Source organism: Camelina sativa, chromosome 18, assembly GCF_030686135.1.
Source record: "Camelina sativa cultivar CO46 ecotype springtype chromosome 18, ASM3068613v1".
NCBI classification, from domain to species: Eukaryota; Viridiplantae; Streptophyta; class Magnoliopsida; order Brassicales; family Brassicaceae; genus Camelina; species Camelina sativa.
In genome coordinates this window covers 22,419,289-22,441,295 of record NC_141897.1, presented here as the reverse complement: position 1 = coordinate 22,441,295, position 22,007 = coordinate 22,419,289, and the positions used below count along the sequence as shown (strand labels likewise).

Here is a 22,007-nt window from a genome sequence, read left to right as displayed (position 1 = left end):
GAAAGCTTTTTCAGAATGTATGAACAATGAAAGCTAATTCACTTGGGTCCACGTATTAGATATAATGTACGGTCAACATTTTCGTAAAAAAATATTCATACGTCCAAGTTATAATTATAATCATCATCACTTCAAAACAAAATAAAATAAAAAAAAACACACAAAAGTAAAGAAAAAAAAAAGTCAGTAGGCCACAAAGTCCTTCAGTTCAGGAGGAAGAAGACGACTCTCCTCTTCTCTCCTCTCTTCTTCGTCTCAGAAAAATCTCCTAGGCAAGAAGAAGAAGCAAGATGAATTGAAATCCCTAAATTTCTCTACAAAACCCTTTTCAGAAAAAAATCAATACTCACCACCACCAATTTCTAACCGTTGATTTTTGCAGATGGGTAAAAGCGGACGGCTCAGATGGAACCCTTTCAGCCACAGATCGTCTTCTTCTGCGTCCTCATCATCATCATCTTCCCGACAACAACCTCAACAACAACAACCTCCTGTCGAATTCCTCTGTCCGATTTCAAAATCAATAATGTCTGACCCAGTTGTTGTCTCATCTGGTCAAACCTTTGAACGTCTCTGTGTTCAAGTCTGTCGCGACCTAAACTTTATCCCCAAACTCAACGGCAACGGAAACGACGACGACTCTGACTCTCAACCCGATTTCTCCAACATCATCCCTAACCTAAACATGAAATCAACAATCGATACTTGGTGCGACACCGTTGGCCTCTCACGCCCTCAGCCACCTGATTACTCCACCGTCGAGCGTAACCTACGGCAACAGATGCCTCCACCGGAAGTTGAGATTCGTGTCTCCGAGCAAGAGCTTCTCAGAGCTGTAGCTCACCGTGCTCCGATGATAACTCACCACGCTGATTCCGAACTCATGGGAAGGAGAGACTTCAACTCAACGAGCTCTTCTGATGAATCTGTAATCGTCGCTCAGAGCCCACACACTCCTCTTCCTTTAACGACCCGACCCGCTTGCTTCTCTCCGTCTCCATCATCTTCTTCTTCCTCCGCCGAAATCGAAACCCTAACACAACAACAACAGCAGCACAATCCAGAAGAGGAGGACGAAGTGATTTACGACAAGCTTAAGAGTAGTGATATTTTTGATCAAGAACAAGGTTTGATTATGATGAGGAAGATGACTCGTACTAAAGATGAAGCTAGGGTTTCGCTCTGTTCTCCTCGGATTCTTTCTTTACTGAAGACTATGATTGTTTCAAGATACTCACTAGTGCAGACGAACTCGTTAGCTTCGCTTGTGAATCTATCTTTGGACAAGAAGAACAAATTGACCATTGTTCGGTTAGGTTTTGTTCCCATTTTGATTGATGTTCTGAAATCAGGATCCAGAGAAGCTCAAGAACATGCCGCTGGAACAATCTTTAGTCTCTCTCTTGAAGATGATAATAAAATGCCTATTGGGGTTTTAGGAGCGCTTCAGCCATTGCTTCTCGCGTTACGAGCTGCTGATAGTGATAGGACGAGGCACGATTCGGCTCTTGCGCTTTACCATTTGTCCTTGAACCAGACGAATAGGTTGAAGCTCGTTAGGCTTGGAGCTGTTCCAGCGCTTTTCTCGATGGTTAGGTCTGGTGAATCAGCGAGCCGAGCGTTGTTGGTGATTTGTAATTTAGCTTGTTGTAGCGAAGGACGATCAGCGATGCTTGATGCGAATGCGGTTGCCATTCTTGTAGGGATGCTACGGGAGGAGAGGACGGAGGAGTCTACGGGGGCGGCTCGTTCTTCTTCTTCGGCACGTGAGAATTGTGTGGCTGCATTGTTCGCTTTAAGCCATGAGAGTCTTCGATTTAAGGGACTAGCGAAGGAGGCAAGAGCTGTGGATGTCTTGAAGGTAGTGGAAGAGAGGGGAACAGAGAGAGCTAGAGAGAAAGCGAAGAAAATTCTTCAGCTGATGAGAGAGAGGGTGCCGGAGGATGAGGAAGACGACGGCGAAGTATCAGTTGATTGGAACCGAGTTATCGACTCTAATGGTTCGATTCGGTCTAGGTTCCGAGTTGGTGGTAGCAACAGAGTGGTCACTCAGAACTCATCTGGCTTCTAAGAGTGGAGTGGCATTTCAGTTTGTTGTTTGTATAGACATTGAAAAAATGTTTATGATTGAAATTTTTTGTAACTTTGACTTGGAAAAAAAATTGAAAAGAACGTGACTGATGTAAATATTTTTGCATAAAAATCTCAAGATTTTGAATCCATTTTGAAACTATTGCATACAACAAATATAAATGTAACGCAGATAAACAACTGAAGTCTAATTATGTTACAAAGAAGTAAAATTTGACTAAACAGATTAAGATACAAAGATCGTGTTTTTACTTTCTAAAATGCATCCATCAAACAAAAACAAAGAGACTAAGTCAGAAACTAATCTACAGCTAAAACTAGAATTTTTTTGGCTTGTTTTTACTATTAACCTTAAGAATGGTGTGGAGGTCCAAAATACATCATACCCGGTGGTTGAAAACTCTGACCTTGTTGCGATTGTTGCTGAGCTGCGTTTTGTTGATTACTCATCATATGCGGCGGCAGTGATCCAGGCGGTGGTGGCAGTTGTCCAGGCGGCATTAGCGGAATGTTACCAAATCCATACGGTATAAACTGCTGCGATGCGGCTGGATTTGGGATCATGTGATACTGCGGATTTGGAGGAGCAAATGCATTTGTGTCAGCACTATTCGATTTGGTTAAACCAGAAGTCTGTGTAGTAGCTTCGGCAGCAAATGAAGACAGAACAGAATGCATAATCATTGATGAATTTGATGATGAAGTTAGCATTTCTGCCATTGCAGCGATTGAGGCAGGAGTCGCTTTTGCTGATTGGCCAGATGATCCGTTGTTACTGTTAACCGTTGTTTCATTATTGAGCCGCTTCTGCATGTTTTGGGCTTCTTCCGTTTGCACTTGTGCTACCTGATGAATTTAGACAAAACACAATAAAGTTTTAAACCAAGATTGCAAGTAGTTTTAAACCAAGATTGCATTTCGCAGATTGAACTGATCACTTGACAGTCCTAGGCATAAGTAACAGAAATCAGTAATTACCTGTATCTGAGATTGAAGATTCTCCAATTCAGATTCCTGACACATAAAACTCAGTAAGAAAGCGAAATGTCTAAGCAAACTATCGAGCTTTAAGAGTGAAAGACTCTCTTTACCTGTTCGCATAGCGCTTCCCTAAGATGTTTTACAAGGGATGTTCTATTTTCTTCAATGGATTTCAGTTTCTCAACAGATTGTCTCAGAGTGATTTCTTCTTCTTCCAATTCTTTTGCCAATGTTTTTCTCCTTGGGTCTTTTGCTGAAGACAATCCAACATTGAGAACCAGTATGTGTTTAAATAATCCCGAATGATAAATGTGATTACGTAAAAAGTCAAAATGTAGGGCTAATATGTTTACCAGTGGAGCAGGCGTCTTCAACATCTTTCTCCATCGTTCTGATACGTTTAACTGTAGACTTGCATTTGCTTATCTCTGTCTCTTCATTTGAGTTCTCTGCACGAACCAAATTAAATGCAGATACTATCTTCTCCGTCACACGTCCACTTGATAATTTCTGGTAGCCAAAAAAAGCAAATGGAGAGAGCTAATGAATGTTAATTAAGACTCAGAAAAAAAAACACTGAACAAGGAAATAAAAATTACCGTTTTGGCAGATTTTGAATCCCGTTTCGCTGATTTGGATCCTTGTGATCGTTTTTTATTGATATCAAGCGGTGGAGGAGCTTCTTCTGAGAGCATTACATCTTTAAGACTCTTTGAACGAGACCCAAAGACTCTTCTCTCTTCCCATATGGTAACCTAGTAATAATGAAACCAAAGATTGGTGAACTAAACCTGGTTTAAGTCCCAAGCAGTACCAATTTACTCTAAAATCAGCAACATACTCTCAAAAACTCAAACATTTTAACAGATAAGAGAATCACGCATTTAGCAGTATTAGAAACAATGCAAAAGACACTTCTTAAGGTTAAAACTTAAAAGCAATCCAATTCCCTGAGTAAAATATCAACATCTAACACTATAATGAAACATAAGATTGATGATTAAGTCAGCTATTAAGTATCAAAACCATTCAAAAGCATAAAATCATTGATCAGTAAATTAAGCAGTAGAAACGCAACAAGATAACAAAAAGGCCAATCATTACCAGTCGTGAGACCACGCTTTTTCCATGATCATCTCCCAAGGAAACAAGATCTTTGAGAGCACCAGGGAGAACTTTCCAGAACTCTTGCACAAACTCATTACCCTGACGCTTGCTGTTCTGAAGTATGTCGTTAGCAAGGTACAAGAGAGGCACTTTCTGAGTTATCTCTGTACTGTGAAACTGTTTCTCCCATGTAGTAACCACTAACTCAGCTTCACTACGATGTACGATACACCACTGTGACAGAGCTTATCCCAAAAGAGGATCAAAGACCAAACAATCAGAATTGCATAATACAAATACACACAGACATAAAGTGACTTAAGTATAACGTGAATGAGCTTATCCAAAAAGGTTTCAAAGAACCAAACAATCAGAATTGCAATATACAAAACACAAAGAGATGTAATCAAACAACAAAATTGAAATTTTAGGGCAATGAATTAGAATTTTCAAAAAAAGGATACTTTGGATAGATTGCTGAGTGCTGTTGAGCTTAGCGAGCTTATCAATCAGTATCTCTTCACTGAATGGACTACTCATCCCAACCCAATAATCAAATCAAAACCCTACAAAAAAAGGGGAGGGACGAAGCTGAAACTCTGAATTGTTTTTACACGAATTCGATTGGATAATCAAATAGATATTGATCTAAGCTTGGTCAAAGCAATAACCTTTTTTTACTTTACCGACGGGATAACGCGGCGGCGGAGAACAAATCTTACGGCGGAGCGTGAACCAAACCCTAGGAAGGCGTTCTCTTTTTTCTTTGTCCTAACGCCGTCGTCTGCCATTAATTTTTCATTTTTCGCAATTTCCTTTTTTTTTTCTCGATCTCAATTTCTTCATTTTCCCACTCAATTTTTTCACATTTTTCCATTTTACTGATTATAATATCGTAATTAAAGAAAAAACTGTCCAAAACCAAAAAAAAAAGGAATAAAAAATTAAAACGATGTGATCTGATTGTTAAGTAATGTGATTACTGATTAGGCTATAAAATCAATTTGGGCCTCAATTTGATATAATGGGCTTATTCTGTATTCGGCCTTTTATTACTTCTGTTTTTATAGCTGTTATGCTTCTTGGGATTGTTGACTTAAATTTCAAATTGAGGCCTCTGTAAACACTTTTGACTTTTCGTACTCCTGTAAATTGTTAACGTAGGTGCGTCAAATTCATTCACAAACTGGTTAAAAAATATAGACGTTAGAAGGGAAAAAGGCGTTTGGGCCTATTGCGATCGTTTTACTATTCTTGTGTATAATTTATTCACTTTTTACTGTTAAGTGTCAAGTCACTGACATCAAACGGTGATATATATCTGAGACTCAAATATCACAACGGTAACAAATATAGACGTTTGGGCCTACTGCCAACGTTTACTATTGTTGTGTATAATTTATTCACTTTTAGTGTTAAGTGTCAATTCACTGACAACAAACGGTAACATATTTGAGACTCAACGGTAAAAAATATAGACGTTAGAAAAAAAGTAGCCGTTAAAAGAACCAAAGCCAAGCTGCCTATATAAGTGACTTGTGCCCATAAGCCTTCTTCACAAAATTAGTTCCTCTTGTTCTCGTACTTTCTGTAGTATCGCTTTACCGTTCTCGTAGTTTGTCGTAGCAAAGCAAAGGCTTCTCTTTTTCATTGGTTAAAAAAATAGAGAGAGAGAGAGAGAGAAGAGAGAGAGCAAAGTTTCGTCGAAGATTACTCTCGTAGCCAAACTCTGCTTCAAGATTTTGGCAAGAGTTATTAGATGTTTCTCTATTTTTATATGAACCATGTAATAATCTAGAAGTATTTGTTTTTTTTTTAATGTTTCTATATATGAACCATAGATATTATTAATTAAAAAACGTGTTCTCTTTTGCACACTAAAACATGACTAGTTTCAGTTCTACGCATCATAAAAGTTTTGGCTTAAACTCACTGTCTTCCTCTGTTTTTTTCTTTTTTTCTTTTTGCAGGTTCTCTCTGCAAGGATAATAACCAGAATTTGAAGGCTCGTCATACCAGCTGCAACCAACGCTGGACAATAGAAAAAAACAGAGAATGAAATTTCTGCGTGATATGCATCGTAATCAAGAACCAAAGGTGAATTAGTAAGTTGATGTTTTCCCTTTATTTTGTTTGTATTTTATGAAGCTTCTGTCCGGTTATTTGTTGATATTGAGAACTGTGTTGGGTTTCATAATGAAGAAACATATAGTTAAAAGATCTTTTAAAATTTTCTGACGTCTAAATACAATTACAGGAAGGAGAAGAGAAGAAACAGAGAAAACATGTCACGGCCTGTATTGTGCCGGAGAATATTCCAGCTATGACTGACTCGTCCCAATTCGTCGCCATTATCCTCAGTTTATATATATATGTATATGTTCAAGGTTAATTTTATCTCTCTTATTATTTGCTTTTGATACTCGTAGTCTCATTTTGTTTATATGCTTAAGTTATGTTCGTTATATTCTTGTAATGTTTTTTAACTCTCTGATTTCAAGTTCGGCTAGTTCTTTTTTGAATGCTTGTGGTTAAAATTGATCCCAATTGGGGAAGTAGGTCCCCAAAATACAAAAATATGTTACGGATTTGTTTAAACTTTTGGTTTTCTTTTACGTTGAAACATCATACAATGACAGTTTTTTCCGCAAACTATTCTAGCAGGTTTTTCTTAAGCAAGCGAACTTTGACCCGACCGGGATGTCAAGTGGCAGAGAGAGACATTGAGATTGACACATACAAAATTAGACACTTAAATTTTGGTTCATGTAGTACAAAGAATATTCTCCGGTTCACCATTTTAAAACATTTTAAGTAAAAATTTGACGGTCAAGGCTGTCAAATACTGCATCAGCTGTGGTTTGTTGTCCGTCTTATTTCGGGAGTGGACAGATTTGCCAAGTGGAATTCTCATGACCTAAATTTTATGAATCGTCATGATTCTTGACCAAGATAATAAACTAGATTTCTCAACCAAGACAAAAAATATATTCAAAAATTATATACTGCAAAACTCAAATAGTCAATTAACTGATCATACAACATAAAAATATAGAAAATTAAAATACAAAAAAAAACCTAAAACATTGGACGTAAGGAGTAGAAAAAAAAATGCCTATGAACCTGATCATAAAACATAAAAAATATAGAAAATTAAAAAAAAAAAAAAAAAAAAACCCCTAAAACATTGGACATAAGCAGTAGAAAAAAAATGTCAATTAACCTGATCAAAATTTTAACCTACCTCGCACCGCAAATCGTAACTATATTTATTTATAAATACCGATATGGCAGCTGAATTGGGAGAAAGTAAACTCAGGAAGTCAAAAGTTCACGTTAATATACATAATTCATAACCTAAACATTTTTTAATAACTCTGCTTATTTGCCGTTGTCTATAAATCATCTGTCATTCTGATATATATTTATATTTTATGGCATCGGAGTTGACATTTCCCCTACTTTATTGACAATTTACCTGATTTCGACCATAATGGCCCCTTAATTACCAAAATTCGAAAACCTAATCTCTTTATTTAAAAAGTTTAAAACGTTGTTACGTAAAGTTGATCAATAGTGGGGTTTTACATTTACATACGTGTGTATATCTGATTGTGTTTATATTGTGTTTTACCTTTTCAAAATTACAAAATCAGTAAAGTAAAAAATAGTGGGGGCATAGCTAATGCTAAAAAGGCCTGTCCTCTCTTGCCTATGGAAAACGCATTATATACTCACTCTACTTCCACTTTGAACAAAATAATAAAATCTCTCTACTACCACTCTTTTTTTTTTGGTTTCTCGACTAGTGGATGTAAAGAATAAACAATAAATTTTAAATTTATTTAAATCCTCGTTCGAAATTTAAGTATATTTAATTCGTTAATTATAGATTAAAAATAATATTAACAATAATTTCTTGAGTAAAAAAAGACAGTTTCGAAAAAGAAAAAAAGACAAATTCTATATGATTCAAACTCATACGACTTACGATATATGCATATCAACGTGGAAACATCATTGCAAAACAACAAAACTGCTTTTGTTTTTCTTCTCTCTCTCTATCTCTGTTTGCCCCCTAAATCTTCTAAAAATCCTTTGCCTAATCATTTGGATTTCCAATCTCCACAAGGAGGGATGTATGTATGAATAAAGATAGTTTTAATTTCACAAAAATCCATGTTTATATCAATCATTAAATCTGTATTCATAATTCATAAATTGATAGATACACCAAAAAGGTTTTTTCCTTTTTCTGAGTTGCTTCTTTATTTTTTCTTTTTAAAAGCGTGTGTAAATAACTAAGTGGAGAATTAATGGCAGAGATATTATGAGTTAGCGAAGCGAAAATAAAACCATTTATATCCCTCAAGCTCCAGAAATAATAGAAGAAGAAGATCTTGTTATATATATATATATACATCAGCCAAAATGATTCTTGTAAAAAGAAAAAGAAAAACAAGATCATGATATCAGTTTAGCTGCACGACTGAAAAAGTGCAGAGCAACAATCTCAAATTGGAAACGTCAGAATAAGCCTAATGCTCAGGAGGATATAAGCATTTTAAAGGTTCTGCTTGACAAAGCACACTCCAATGGCTCAACTACACAACAAATTCGAGATCAGAGACAAAAGTTGAGCATCGCTTATGATAATGAGGAAGAGTTTTGGCGTACAAAAAGCAGAAAAAACTGGTTATCGAGTGGTGATACAAATACGAAATACTTATTTGCAACTGCAAAAGGACACACTGCAAGGAATAAGCTGTTCTCTATTTTGGATGATGAGGGTCATGAACACAGTGGTGATAATAACGTTGGTATGGTGGCTCAGTCGTAATTCACCAATTTTTTCAAAAGCGATCTCACACCACAGAACAACCATTTCCATGTCTTCCAAGACTTTCAACATCGTGTCACCCCATTGATGAATGAAGATTTAACTAAGCCTATAACTGAAGACGAAATCAAACAAGCAGTCTTCTCCATTGGTCCTACACGAGCTCCCGGGCCTGATGGCTTCACAGGAGCTTTCTACCAACACTTTTGGGAAACAACTAAGGAGACCCTAATCCAAGAGGTACACCAATTCTTTCACACATGTTCTTTCGATCCATCTCTGAACCACACCAATATTTGCCTCATCCCCAAAACGAATCCTGCAAAGCGCATGAGTGACTACTGACCCATCTCTCTTTACAATGTCAGTTATAAAATAATATCGAAAATTCTAGTATCAAGGCTGAAACAGCATCTGGACCAGATGATTTCAGAGGAACAGGCTGCGTTTATCCCTGGAAGGATCATCACCAATAATGTTTTAATCGCACATGAGCTAATTCACGCTCTCAAGGTTAAACGCAGATGCTCAAACTCGTACATGGCGATAAAAACAGACATCACCAAAGCCTATGACCGCCTCGAATGGGATTTCCTCCAAGAAACTCTCTTCAGGTTTGGTTTTGACATTAAATGGATCCAATGGATCATGACTTGCGTTCGTACTCCAATGTTTTCAGTGAATATCAACGGTAGTCCCAAGGGTCTTATTAAGCCAGAAAGAGGCATCAGACAGGGTGATCCCCTATCTCCATACTTGTTTATCCTATGTGCAGAGGTCCTAAGCCATATGATGAAAAGAGCAGAAGCACAAGACATCATCAAAGGCATGAAGATCAGTAATGCAAGTCCATCGATTAGTCATCTTCTATTTGCAGACGATTCACTGTTCTTTTGTCAGGCTAATCTGAGTTCATGTGCAGCTATAAAGGAAATACTAACGCAATATGAAAGAGCATCTGGCCAGCAAGTTAATACAAGAAAGCCATCACTGTCATTTGGTAAAAGAGTTAGTGATCAAACGAAGAACCAAATCAGACATTTCCTCCAAATACACAATAAGGGTGGATATGGTAAGTATCTTGGACTCCCTGAACAGTTTGGTAGGAAAAAAGTTGAGTTGTTTCAGTACATTGTGGAGAATGTCCGTGGTAAAACAAGAGGTTGGAACAATAAGTTCCTCTCCCAAGGTGGCAAAGAGATTATACTTAAAGCAATAGCTATGGCTACGCCAGTGTTTATAATGAACTGTTTCAAGTTGCCAAAGGGTATTTGTGAGGAGATAGAGCAAATCATAGCCAACTACTGGTGGAGTCAAAGTCAGAATGGGAATCCGGTACACTGGGTTGCTTGGGATCGACTGAAATATCTGAAAAAGGAAGGCGGCTTAGGTTTCAAAGACATTGAGAAATTTAATGAAGCTCTATTGGCTAAACAAGATTGGAGGATACTTCAAAACCCCAACTGTCTGCTTGCACGTACTTTACGCGGAAGATACTTCTCTGATTCAACCATTGTCAATGCAAACAGAGGCACACAACCATCCTTTGGCTGGCAATCGATTTTAGCTGGAAGGGAATTGCTATGCAAGGGTCTTCGTTATTCTGTCGGTGATGGTGGTTCCATTCTTGCTTGGACAAGCCCATGGCTCCCAACTCATCCTCCACGTCCTCCACGAGTAAATCCTGCATTTCAGCTAGATAATAGCACGGTTGACAGTCTCATTCTCCCAGATTTCAGGTTGGAACGAAAGATTGGTGAGAGAAAGAGTACACCCTGAAGATGTAAACAAAGTTCTTCGTATCAAGATAAGCGCTTGGCAGCCTACTGATCTTTTAGGATGGCACTATACAGAGAATGGACTGTATACAGTTAAATCTGGCTACTGGTTGGCTACACACCATCCAGATTTTGAGTTTCAAGTACAACCACCTCATGGTGACCCTCAAGTTAAGCAAGAAATTTGGAAAACTAGAACACCCCCAAAGTTTAAACACTTTCTATGGCGCCTTATGTCCCGTGCCTTGGCAATTGGAGAGGAATTAGAACGATGTCACATGTCTAATGATGGTAACTGTAAACGCTGCACTACAGTTTTGGAAACAACAGAACATCTATTTTTCTTTTGCCCTCATACGATGCGGATTTGGCGTGCTTCTAATGTACCGATCACATGCTTACTAAACCCAAATGTCACTTTCGAAGCTAAACTGAAGGCGATTTTTGAGTTTCATAAACATTGGAGGATCTATGACAAACCCTCTCTTCTACCGTTCTGGATTTTATGGAAACTTTGGACAAGTCGTAACAAGCTAACTTTCCAACACAAAAGCAATAGTTGGTACCAAGACCTCAGAGATGCAAACAGAGAATCAAATGAATGGTTAACAGTGGATATGGAAAGGAGGAGAAGACACCAAAGTCTGAACCCGCCGATAAATGATTGCCCCTCTGCTTCTCGTTGGCTGCCACCACCTTTAGGTTGGATCACGTGTAATTATGATGGAAGTTTCACTAATAGCGAGAGCCGTTCAACAGCCGCTTGGTTGTTAAGAAATGAGCAGGGAACTTTTTGTGAAGCAAGTCAAGCTACAGGGATGAATTGTATTTCTGCTTTGGAAGCAGAATGCCAAAGTTTGGTACTGGCAATGCGTCAATCTTGGCTTAGTGGTTATCGTAAAGTAATCTTTGAAGGTGATTGCGAGGCTTTGGTTAATACTTTAAATTCTGGAACCTGGAGGTTTGATATTAACAACTGGATACAAGAAATTAAAGGATGGGAAAGGCGTTTTGAATCAGTTCTATTCAAGTGGATTCCAAGAGAAGCAAACGGTTTAGCTGATAAACTTGCGAAAGCATAGCGGCATGAAAGAACAGATTTTATTTTCCATTTATCGATCCCTCAATGTATTCGCTCTGATTTACATTATGCTAACTCTTCTACTCAATAATAAAGAAGTATTCAGTGTTAAGAAAAAAAAACAAGAAAATGAAAGAAATAATTGATGTAAAAAATGAAAAATATTTACATACATATGCTTACTTTCTCGAAACGCTACCGTTTCACGTCTTAGTGGAGAAAGCGCAAATCTAACTGACATATTGTTTTAACTTAGAAAAAAAAAATCAAAAACTGGCAAAAGAAATTGGCGGGAAAATGGGTATTGATTTCATCCATGATGATGTTTACGAAATAATGCATAAGATACTGATGATGATGAATTCAAAAACATTATCACATTATTAAGCAATTATTGTTTATATAAACTAATTAACTCATTTTTTTTTTTTTTTAATAACACATACCTTCATTGATCTTACAAAAGGGTTGAAAACCTTTTTACAACCTGGTGCCTCCTAACAGAGATACACCTACAGTAATAACAAAGCATAGATTACAAACAAACTTATAGGAGTTAAAAAGTCGGAACCAAGTAACTAAGAAGGAGTCTGATGGGATGATGTAAGGAGAAGAAGTTGAAGAAGTCATAATCAAATGTAAGAGCACAAACAATGTAAGTAGAAGAAGCTGAAGAAGTCATAATCAAATAAACAGTTTGGATTTTATGTCTGTGTGAAGCAATTTTGCTTAGATTATCTCTAATGGTTTTCCCTATTTTTCCTCTATAATAGAGATCTTTATAATAGAGGTGAGTTTTACTCTAATGGTCTTCTATTCTCACCTATATAATAGAGTTCCTCTATTTATAGAGGAACACTTTGTAAGAAAAAATGAAATTTCTTTATAAATAGAAGAAAAAATAGCAATCTCTATTTTAAAGGTGAAAATAGAGAACTATTGGAATAAAATTCAGGATTAGGATCATTGGAAATGCTCCTAGTAGTAACCTGAAATCTCGCAATAGATAGATGTAACCATCGAAGTTTGGTTTGATGGATTTTTTTTAATAATGGCGACAATTATATTAAGTAAAAAATTACGAGACATGACGGTCTGACGTATTGAATGACGTTTGTTTTTCTATAGGATGTCTTTGAAAGGGATAAATGACGTATCGGATTACAATGACGATGAATTTACATTATTCGCTTATGATTTTTTATTTATTTTCTTACATCCATTATTCAGCTTATGTGTATTACTACAAAATATTAAAAGAAAAAAAATATGAATATATCGAGAAGTGTCATGTGAGTTTCAAATAAATATGATGAAATTAGGATAAGCGGCGGCTAACGATTCCCTAGATCTCGCCACCAATCACTCTCTCGCTACATATTTTACTTTATAATATATAGGCAAATAAATTAATAATGTTTCATAGTTTGAGTTATTTGCAGTTTCATGTTCTAGTAACAGTCCAAGCTTCTGTTTTAGGGTTCATACGTAGCCCTAGTACCAAGAAACTTTCAACATTTTTCTTTGCCAAAAGTAGATGCATGCTATTTTTTTTGGGTCCTTGTAAGATTAATCCTGCCTCTATAGGCACATGCTTCTTTTTAAAAAATTGTAATTTCAAATTTCAAATTATATTTACAAATATATCAATACTTGTTGACAAAAAAAAAAATATCAATACTTATGAAGCAACTGATGATATCTCATGCCACTATGAGCCGATGTTCAAAATCACATATATAACATCCAGTCCAATAAAAGGAATAAAGCCGATATATAACATTATAAGAAAAAAAAAAAAAAACATTGTTCGAATATGTAAAAAGTCATTGTTAATTAGAGACCATAGAAGCTTTAGAACATGATAAATGATTCCAAAATCTTTCCATACACTAATTAATGTTTCCAATATTCATCATATGTTTTTCGCTAAGATTTCTAAACTTTTTTTTTATTATGGTAAGTAATAAAATAAATACAACCATAATGTAAAAAAGTTAGATAAATCTAATCAGAAGAAGAGATCCATGATAATTCCACCATACCTTCATTTCTCACCGCCGCTAAAGTATTCTCTGATCCAGAAGCAACAGGTGCTGTGTAACCATCCGATGATCTTTGCACCATGGACTGATCATCACCATTGATCGATCTTAACAGATCGTTATCATTCTCGGCTTCAGTATTCTTGTCTGATCCATGGATATTAGAATTATTTAGGGTTGGATGTGTCATCGATGACGACGAGACGATAATGTTGTGAAGCCCCTCAAAGTTTGTTCCAACGTCCACGTGTCCAAAACCATTACTCGTTCTCAAGCTCGAAGGTTTCGACTTTTCACATAGAAGGGACTGATCCGGTAAAGGGTTGTTGTTGGGAGATTGGTTGTTGAGAAAAGGGTATGCGATGTTTTGCGTGTTTATATTAAGGAGAAGATTCTGATGATGATGAAGATGATACTCTGAAGGAGGAAGGTAATGATGATTCACCGTCGATGGAGAGATGAGTTTGTGAGGAAAGGGTTTTAAGGGTCTCGAGGAAGAAGAAGAAGAAGAACCGAAGAGATCAAATCTTGATCTTGGATAAGGAGAAGATGATGATAATCCGGTGAAAGGAGTTGAAGGATTACCGGTGAATTCTTGAACCATGGCTCTGAAGTTGGATGTGTCGGTGGTCAAAACAGTCGTAGGCGCTCGTCTCGAGACTCGAGATCTCTTCTTTGGATTCCGTGTTGTCGCAAGACCGTTTTTCTTGTCGGTTGGGACGGAACAAATGGGACTAGTTGTGTTTGTGTCGTTTGTGTGTGGAACTGTTCTCAGATTTTGTTGGAGTGGGTTTGTGAAGAAGACTGATTCTGATGAGATCGGTGGTGGTACTGGTCTAGAGCCATCATCGGTGGGTTTTGTAGCCGTTGTTGACCAGAGAGGATTATCCGTTGACCAAGAAGTGTTAAAATAGTTAGCTATAAGAGAGTCAAGCTGTGTTGGAACGGCGATGTTGGAGGAGACGGTGGTTGTGTTGTTGTTGTTGTTGAATAAAGCAGAGATTGATTGATCGGCGCGTGAGTCGTACTCTTCTTGATCTCCCCCACCAGCACCGCCGCTTGATGATTGCATGCTACTACTGTTGCCGGAATCCATGGCAGAGATAGAGAGAGGAAGATAGGTGATGGTTGTGACTTGAGAGATAGAGAGAGAGAAGAATGGGTAATGAAGGAAGGAGGATATGATGATTTTTTGGGTTGTAGAGAAACTCAAAAGAGGAGGAGAGTGTGAAAGGAATTGATGGTTTGTGTGGGAGAGAAAAGCCAATAAAATGTGGACAGCTTTTTTTATATTATAAAATTCAAAATCTTTTTTATGCAGTATAACTCTAAACTTTTTTTCACTATTTACCTTTTGTTCCCACTTTTTTCTTTACTTGAAACTTGAAACTTTGAAACATGCAACTAGGGTTAATTACATTTTGGTGTATAAAAAATTCGAGCGAGAGAGAGGGGTGATAGAACAAAGATTTTGATTGTTCACAAGATTCTATAGTTTTTAATTTCGCAGTTGACATTTGGGTAATTTTTAAAATCTATAACAACAAAAAATTACTATAGTTTACTACATCACATAATTACTATTGCATTACCTAATTTTTTCATAGATGTGGTTCAAATGGCATTCGTGTTAATGTTTACATATATAAAATGTTCTTAAAAAATAAGTGATTCGCCTTGAGACTACAGTATAGCGTCGACAAATTTTGTTATATATTAAACTTATATAATCAGTTTCATTATCATTGGTATCTTTTAACTAGTGCTTCGAAATGTTGTTTCATATGTGAATGGAATAAGAGGAATTGTAGACGGGATAAAAAAAATATTGACTAATAGGGAAAATATTTATATTATTTGATTATTGGAGCGTCAGATTAATTTAAATATTTAATCGGGTTTTACAAATTAGAACGTTATCCAGAATATATTTAATTTTCTATACACAAACAATGGTAATAGTGGAAAGATAGAAAACTCATTTCTTTTTTTCGTTTTCTGATAACAACTCTGTTCTTTTCTTCTCATACTTTTTGTGTTTTTAATTTTTAACTTTATTAAAAAAATATGTTTAGATGTAAGAGAATTACTTGTACCTGTGTGTTCCCAAAGTAGAATTTTAATGAGAGGCTAATATTAAACTATCGACGTAGATGCGTAATTACATGTGAAATAGCAACATTTTGGTATTGTTTTAAACAGAGACATGTAACAGAAGTTGTCAATTAGAGCACAGCCTTTGACCGAGTCAATAATCTGTGAGACCCGATTAAATATGTGTTGCCCTTCTCATTTTAATTGTAATTTTTTAAAATTATAGCTTTAAAAAAAACTTATTGTTTTTTGACTGTATAATATATATATATATATATATATATATATATATAGTTGTTTTTCCTTGTTTAAAGTTTCAACAAACGCAACAAAAAAATAAAGTTTCGAATATCCATTCTTATTCTGTAATGTCTGAATAAAAAAATATAAAGTTGCTGTTGGTGAGATATTCAGTAGATTAGTAGTAGTACCCCTGTTGAAAATTAGTCGGTTTTTATGTTTGGCAAAAAGGTTCGTTTAAATATAATTTTCAAAATTAATTGATAATAATCATATCAATTAAATCGTAATTTCAATTTTGTTTTGGAATGGTAGGTCCTCTATATTATTATTGTATGCGACATATACTAAACAAGATAGATAATATGGGGATAATTCAACCGCACACCTACGAACTACAGTCAAAGGTGCAAAATCCAGCAAATTTTTTCTTCTTACAAACAAAAGAAATTTCAAAGAAGCCTTTTTCTCTGTACTTTTAGTTTCTAAAAATATTAACCAGTTTTTTTTTGTGTTTTTTTTTTTTGTATGCATCCGATCAATCCTTTTATAATTAAAATAAAGTGTACAGTTTTTGTGTTAACGTTATTTTCTTCTATGTTTCAATACTGTATTTTTTCGAGAAACAGCAGATTTCAAAAATAAAAAATCTTCTTTTACCAATGATTTAGTTTATTTATTCTGTTAATTTATAGATAAATTAGAGGTGACTGTGTATTTGTTGAGGTCATTGTCGTACTATTTCATAGCTGTTGTCTACTTGCCTATATTTGCCTTTTTAAAGACCATGTCTTCGAGTGAAATCCCGAGATCTAACATCTTCACGTACCTTTAATTTGTTTGAAAAAAAACTTTATTTATTAGTGCATAACTTTTTTAAATAAGATTTTTTATATTCAAACTATATACTATTATCGACGTTCTATCGAATTTCTATATTGAATGATTTTTTTGGTTAAACTTAAACTCATTATTGATGTGAGGGTTTATGGAGAAAGGTGTATCATGGGAGGATTTATGCGTTGTTACCTATTTCTTTATTTTAAGGCTTCATTCTCTGTTTTGGGTTTAATTTCTTTATTTTGTAATTTTTATCTTGGTTTCATTTTATGCCTCCAGGAACTTCTGTTTGTTCGCCGGTTTAGTTTCCTTCTTTTAGGCTTTAGACTCAGGTGATATTTTTGTTTTCCGCCGGCTAAGTTATAATTCACCATGTATCATTCTAATTTATATAATATCAGTCGACAAAAAAAAACTCATTATTGATGAATATTTGTTGTCAACAGACAAGACATGTTGTCTTGAGTAATAATAATCACTTTCTAGATTTATTATTCCGGTGCTAACGTTACTTTAAACGTGTTTACAATTTGTAGTTGGGAGTACAAAATATCATATAGAAGTTTTATAGTATAATTTACGAATTACGATAATTATAACATCCCAGCTACAAATTATAGTAGTAGTCCGATGGTTTGGTTGACCATGTAGATTGACTGAAACATATCGGGGTTTTCAGTACCTAGTTACGTTATAGAACGAGCTTTGATATTGAATAATATAATTCTATCAAGAGTTATATTAATATGAGATTAGAGGCAACATCACACACACGACATATATACAGTTTTAACATAAAATGTTAGGTTACATCTGAATCGGACCATAAACTTCACTTTTGTGGCGATAGAGCTATCAAATCACTCACCTAATTGCATCCCGTTTATTGGATTGCTTTAACTAATTAAACTAGTTAACCCATACTAACCGTTGATTTTTTTTTAATACAAGTATATGTTCTATTATATATATATAAAAAAGAGTAAACAACAAAAATGTTTGGAAGTTGGATGATGATAACAACTTCTGACGAGACTGAAAAAATAATATACCTATATACGAAAGCAATATACATAATTTACATATATGTTGGTGTTGGGTTTCGGCGATGTGGAGGCCATGAAGAACCGGTTAAGAAAACAAGATATAGACATGATAGTCGGCCTGTTGCGAGCCCAAAAGAAGAATTTTGTTGCCGAGGTTGAGTCAGTTGTGAGATAAGGTCAATAAATTGTGGGCGAGATTTAAGGGGAGAGTGGTACGGCAAGTCAAGGCTATTGAGTTTAAATAGATAGAATTTGTAAAACAGACGATCATGTATTTTTTTTTAGGTTAAGAGCAGCACACAATTTAATACAAAAAATCCAGTTCGTAATTTTTTTTAGTTCATATCGATTTAGACGGAAAATCTGCCCAAAATTTATTTCCTAATCAAATCAATTTATTCGGTCTTTCTCTTTTCAACAATATACATATAGAAACGGTGGCTGTAGAGACAGTTTTCATAAAGATTTCGTGACATGTCAAAAGAGATATTAGATTTGATTAGACCTTTCCCTCCATGATATCGCAATTAAAATACACTTAACATAACCCATGACACTGTTACAGGTTATCTTTTTATGGTCCCCTAAAAATTATTAATTAAATAAGACAAAGATAATTGATATTGACCGGTGCTAACACATGTCTAAACTTTTCTTTATCTCAAGCTTTTACCCATGATTAATCATAAATGTATTATTGAACCGTAAACTTTTATCATATTATCGGAAAAAAGTTCTTAACCAAAGCCTTGTTGATTCCATATTGAATTCCCCCAGGCAAAATCTATATAACTGTTGTTTTTTATAGCGACAATTGTCCACCTACAAGTCTACAAAGACGACAATACATGAAAACTACAATGGCTATATATAGTATATATTTCTAATAATTATTTACGTATACTATAAGTATATGTTTTTTTTTCCTTTTGAAGAGAATGTATAAGCTGTTACCCACAGTTAAGCAAAATATAATTATATTTTGTTCACGCAAAAAAAAAAAAAAAACTATATTCCTTCCACTTATAAAGAATATATTTGTTTTGTCCGTTAGGTTTTGTTGGTTTCCTCACTAGTTTTTATTCTTTGACATCCAATCAATCGCTTAGAATGCACACTTGATATCATAATATCTAAATTTACAGAATATTAAGTACGTTTAAAATCATACAATATATATTTTTATAACTTTATTTTTCCTGATATGTTTTTTTTATTTTTTTTTAGCGAGTTGCGAGTACTACTAGCTAGCTAGCTAAATGAGACAAAGGTGTTTGAGTATTGGACAACAACAACAAAAAAAACTGGCAACCTGTTACTTTATTCACCTGTATTTTATTTAAGTGTTTGGAGACGACGCGATAATTAATTTGTAATAAAAAAAATAGTATAACTTTTCATGAGGACATATCAGTGTCATAGTATGGTACTGTTAATGATATAGCTGATATAATTACGAATCACGTGAGAGTGAGACCAATTCAAGAAATTATATTCAAATCAGCTAATTATATGTATCATCAAATGACTATATATCAAATGACTATATATGCAGAACTAGTGTACAAACAAGATCTGCTATATAATTTACCAATAGTTTAACTGAAAAATTACAGGTGTGGTGGAATATAATAATAACACCAATTGTATCGATATACATTCATTATGTGCGATGAAATTTCAAACAAGCAGAAGAGCAGATTCAAAACAGAAGTTAGTATATCTCTTCAATGAAGAAAGGATTGGTCAAAGGTGGTGGTCCTGCTCCAGACAAAGAGGACATGCCACGTATCATCTCTCTTTCAAGATTAATTTGGATCGTTGACTTTCTCTGTTGCAATATACTCTATTTGTCTGGTTATTGTTGGTTATAATAAGCTCGCGATCCAATGCAAATTGACAATGCTCCTTGTTTTCAAACAAAACGCAACAAAGACTAAAGACCTTAGTAGTATTTGTCAAAATCCTTAAGTAACGGGATTTCTAAGAGTTAAAGAGGACACATCTCAACCCGACCGATACGAGACCCGGTCCTCAAGCCTGAATCAAGATAATTACTGGGCTTAATGGTTCTTAATGGGCTTAGTTTGTACTCGAACACGTTGTCGCACACGTGCCACTGAACCACATCCTCTAGGCTGTCCACGTGTCGATATTGCCATGCACCGTGTCCCTGTTTTCGTTGCTCACAAAAGATTGTGATGGAAACGAATTCGTGCGATTCAACAGCTTTTGATCAAAAGCAAACAGAAAATGTCGACTGTGTTGCGGGTGCTGCGACAGAGGATCGGCAGTCCAACAGCGGAGAAAGTACGTTTGAGCAGTAGCTTAAGCGGCGGTGGAGATTTTCCGATCTTAAAAGGCCATAAAGCGGCTCAAGATTTATCCAAAGATACTCTAAAATCCCATGACATAACAAAAGACAAAGAAGGTATGACTAAAGCCATATAGAATAGTCAATTCTTTATCGTTGATTTATTTTATCCAACAGGCCAACACAAAGAAGTTAAAAAGGAGTTCAAGATTTACAGATGGAATCCTGACAAGCCTAACTCCAAACCATTTCTTCAATCTTTCTTCGTTGATCTTTCCACTTGTGGTCCCATGGTAATTAACTCAAAAATTGTTGATCAAATTCTGTAGGATCAGTATTCATTTTGATGTGTTGCACTTGCTATAGGTTTTGGACGTGTTGCAGAAAGATAAAAGCGGAGGAGGAGGCGAGTCTGAGTTACAGAAGGTCATGCAGAGAAGGTATATGTGGATCTTGCTCGATGAATATTGATGGTACTAATACTGTCGCATGTCTTAAACCCATAAACCCCAACACGTCAAAGCCCACCATAATTACTCCATTGCCTCACATGTATGTCATCAAAGACCTAGTCGTCGACCTCACCAATTTTTACCAACAATACAAGTAAGTGAAGCTACTTTCTAGAATCTCTAATCGATCTTGGTCTTTGGATTTGTTGACGCATCACGCATTTATGTGGAAAATGTGAGACAAATTAAAAACAGATACGAAATAATATTATTGTCTTATGAATTTTTGTGAGGAATCGCTTAGTGGTTATATACTTTTTAATTTTTCCTCTTCATAAACATAATAATGCATGTTGGGACTATACTGTGTTGTGTCTTTGAAATTATAGATCAATGGAGCCGTGGTTAAAGACGAGGAAGCCACCTAAAGACGGACGCGAACACCGGCAGTCACCAAATGACCGGAAGAAACTAGATGGGCTATACGAATGCATTTTGTGCGCGTGTTGTACCACATCATGTCCTTCTTACTGGTGGAACCCCGAGGAGTTTCCAGGACCCGCGGCCTTACTACAAGCGTACCGTTGGATCAGCGACAGGTATAAAACTTGAAGTTAAACGGTCTAAACTAAATTCAGGTCCATTTGACTTCTTCTTCGTTTTTCTATGTTTAACTCAGCCGCGATGAGTTTAGACAAGAGAGGCTTCAGGCGATAACAGAGAATGAAACCAAAGTATATAGATGCAGAGCAATCAAGAACTGTACGGCTACTTGTCCTAAAGGACTTAACCCAGCTGGTGCGATTCTGAAAATGAAGTCTAGGCATTTGTTCGGTATTCCTGTCGATAGAACTGAGAGTGTCTAGCCTGAACAAGACGCGGTCCGGACCGGACCGGTCATCTATGTTAATGCTTTCTCTCTTGATAGGCAATGCAATAAGAATTTAATGTTCAATACGTGTCTCTCCTTTTATTGATATATCATATAAGTATATATAACTTTTTAGAAAAGATCATCAAACACGTTTTGGTACATAAAAGGAAAAGACGTGCTCTCCATAAAATCATTTAAATGTAAATATAGAATCAATTGGAGAA

At 35.6% G+C, this 22,007-nt stretch overlaps 4 protein-coding genes and 1 long non-coding RNA gene across 11 annotated transcripts; 3 read left to right on the top strand and 2 right to left on the bottom strand.

Moving 5' to 3' along the window:
- The first annotated feature begins 138 nt into the window (after positions 1-138).
- Positions 139-2,222, top strand: LOC104762690 (U-box domain-containing protein 38). The gene is made up of 2 exons (XM_087499579.1): positions 139-272; positions 383-2,222. Exon 2 carries the CDS (start codon positions 383-385, stop codon positions 2,069-2,071), a length of 1,689 nt encoding a protein of 562 aa, XP_087355705.1. The 5' UTR covers positions 139-272; the 3' UTR covers positions 2,072-2,222.
- On the bottom strand, positions 2,179-5,117 carry LOC104762688 (uncharacterized). The gene is made up of 8 exons (XM_087499580.1): positions 4,851-5,117; positions 4,644-4,745; positions 4,177-4,424; positions 3,672-3,827; positions 3,426-3,582; positions 3,183-3,325; positions 3,070-3,105; positions 2,179-2,937 (listed from the first exon to the last, which is right to left on the bottom strand). The coding sequence occupies exons 2-8, from the start codon at positions 4,717-4,719 to the stop codon at positions 2,443-2,445; spliced, it is 1,311 nt and encodes a 436-aa protein (XP_087355706.1). The 5' UTR covers positions 4,720-4,745; positions 4,851-5,117; the 3' UTR covers positions 2,179-2,442.
- A 617-nt stretch (positions 5,118-5,734) lies between these two features.
- LOC104762685 (uncharacterized) lies at positions 5,735-7,101 on the top strand. Of its 3 annotated transcripts, none has more exons than XR_763540.3 (4): positions 5,735-5,965; positions 6,150-6,284; positions 6,437-6,566; positions 6,844-7,101. It is a non-coding gene; the product is annotated as an uncharacterized LOC104762685 (long non-coding RNA). The 3 variants fall into 3 exon arrangements; XR_002036479.2 differs by having other exon boundaries at positions 5,736-5,965; positions 6,150-6,276; XR_015588061.1 differs by having other exon boundaries at positions 5,737-5,965; positions 6,150-6,276; positions 6,841-7,101.
- A 4,907-nt stretch (positions 7,102-12,008) lies between these two features.
- On the bottom strand, positions 12,009-15,263 carry LOC104762686 (uncharacterized). Of its 2 annotated transcripts, XM_019240310.2 has the most exons (2): positions 13,924-15,173; positions 12,009-12,390 (listed from the first exon to the last, which is right to left on the bottom strand). In XM_019240310.2, exons 1-2 carry the CDS (start codon positions 15,017-15,019, stop codon positions 12,359-12,361), a joined length of 1,128 nt encoding a protein of 375 aa, XP_019095855.2. In that variant the 5' UTR covers positions 15,020-15,173; the 3' UTR covers positions 12,009-12,358. The 2 variants fall into 2 exon arrangements, with proteins under 2 accessions (XP_019095855.2, XP_010484324.2); XM_010486022.3 differs by lacking the exon at positions 12,009-12,390 and having other exon boundaries at positions 13,732-15,263.
- Positions 15,264-20,358: 5,095 nt separating this feature from the next.
- Positions 20,359-21,866, top strand: LOC104762684 (succinate dehydrogenase [ubiquinone] iron-sulfur subunit 3, mitochondrial-like). Of its 4 annotated transcripts, none has more exons than XM_087498113.1 (5): positions 20,359-20,574; positions 20,675-20,750; positions 20,824-21,063; positions 21,299-21,508; positions 21,589-21,866. In XM_087498113.1, exons 1-5 carry the CDS (start codon positions 20,397-20,399, stop codon positions 21,773-21,775), a joined length of 891 nt encoding a protein of 296 aa, XP_087354239.1. In that variant the 5' UTR covers positions 20,359-20,396; the 3' UTR covers positions 21,776-21,866. The 4 variants fall into 4 exon arrangements, with proteins under 4 accessions (XP_087354239.1, XP_010484323.2, XP_087354241.1 ...); XM_010486021.3 differs by having other exon boundaries at positions 20,635-20,750; XM_087498115.1 differs by having other exon boundaries at positions 20,361-20,574; positions 20,824-20,897.
- Positions 21,867-22,007: the final 141 nt, after the last annotated feature.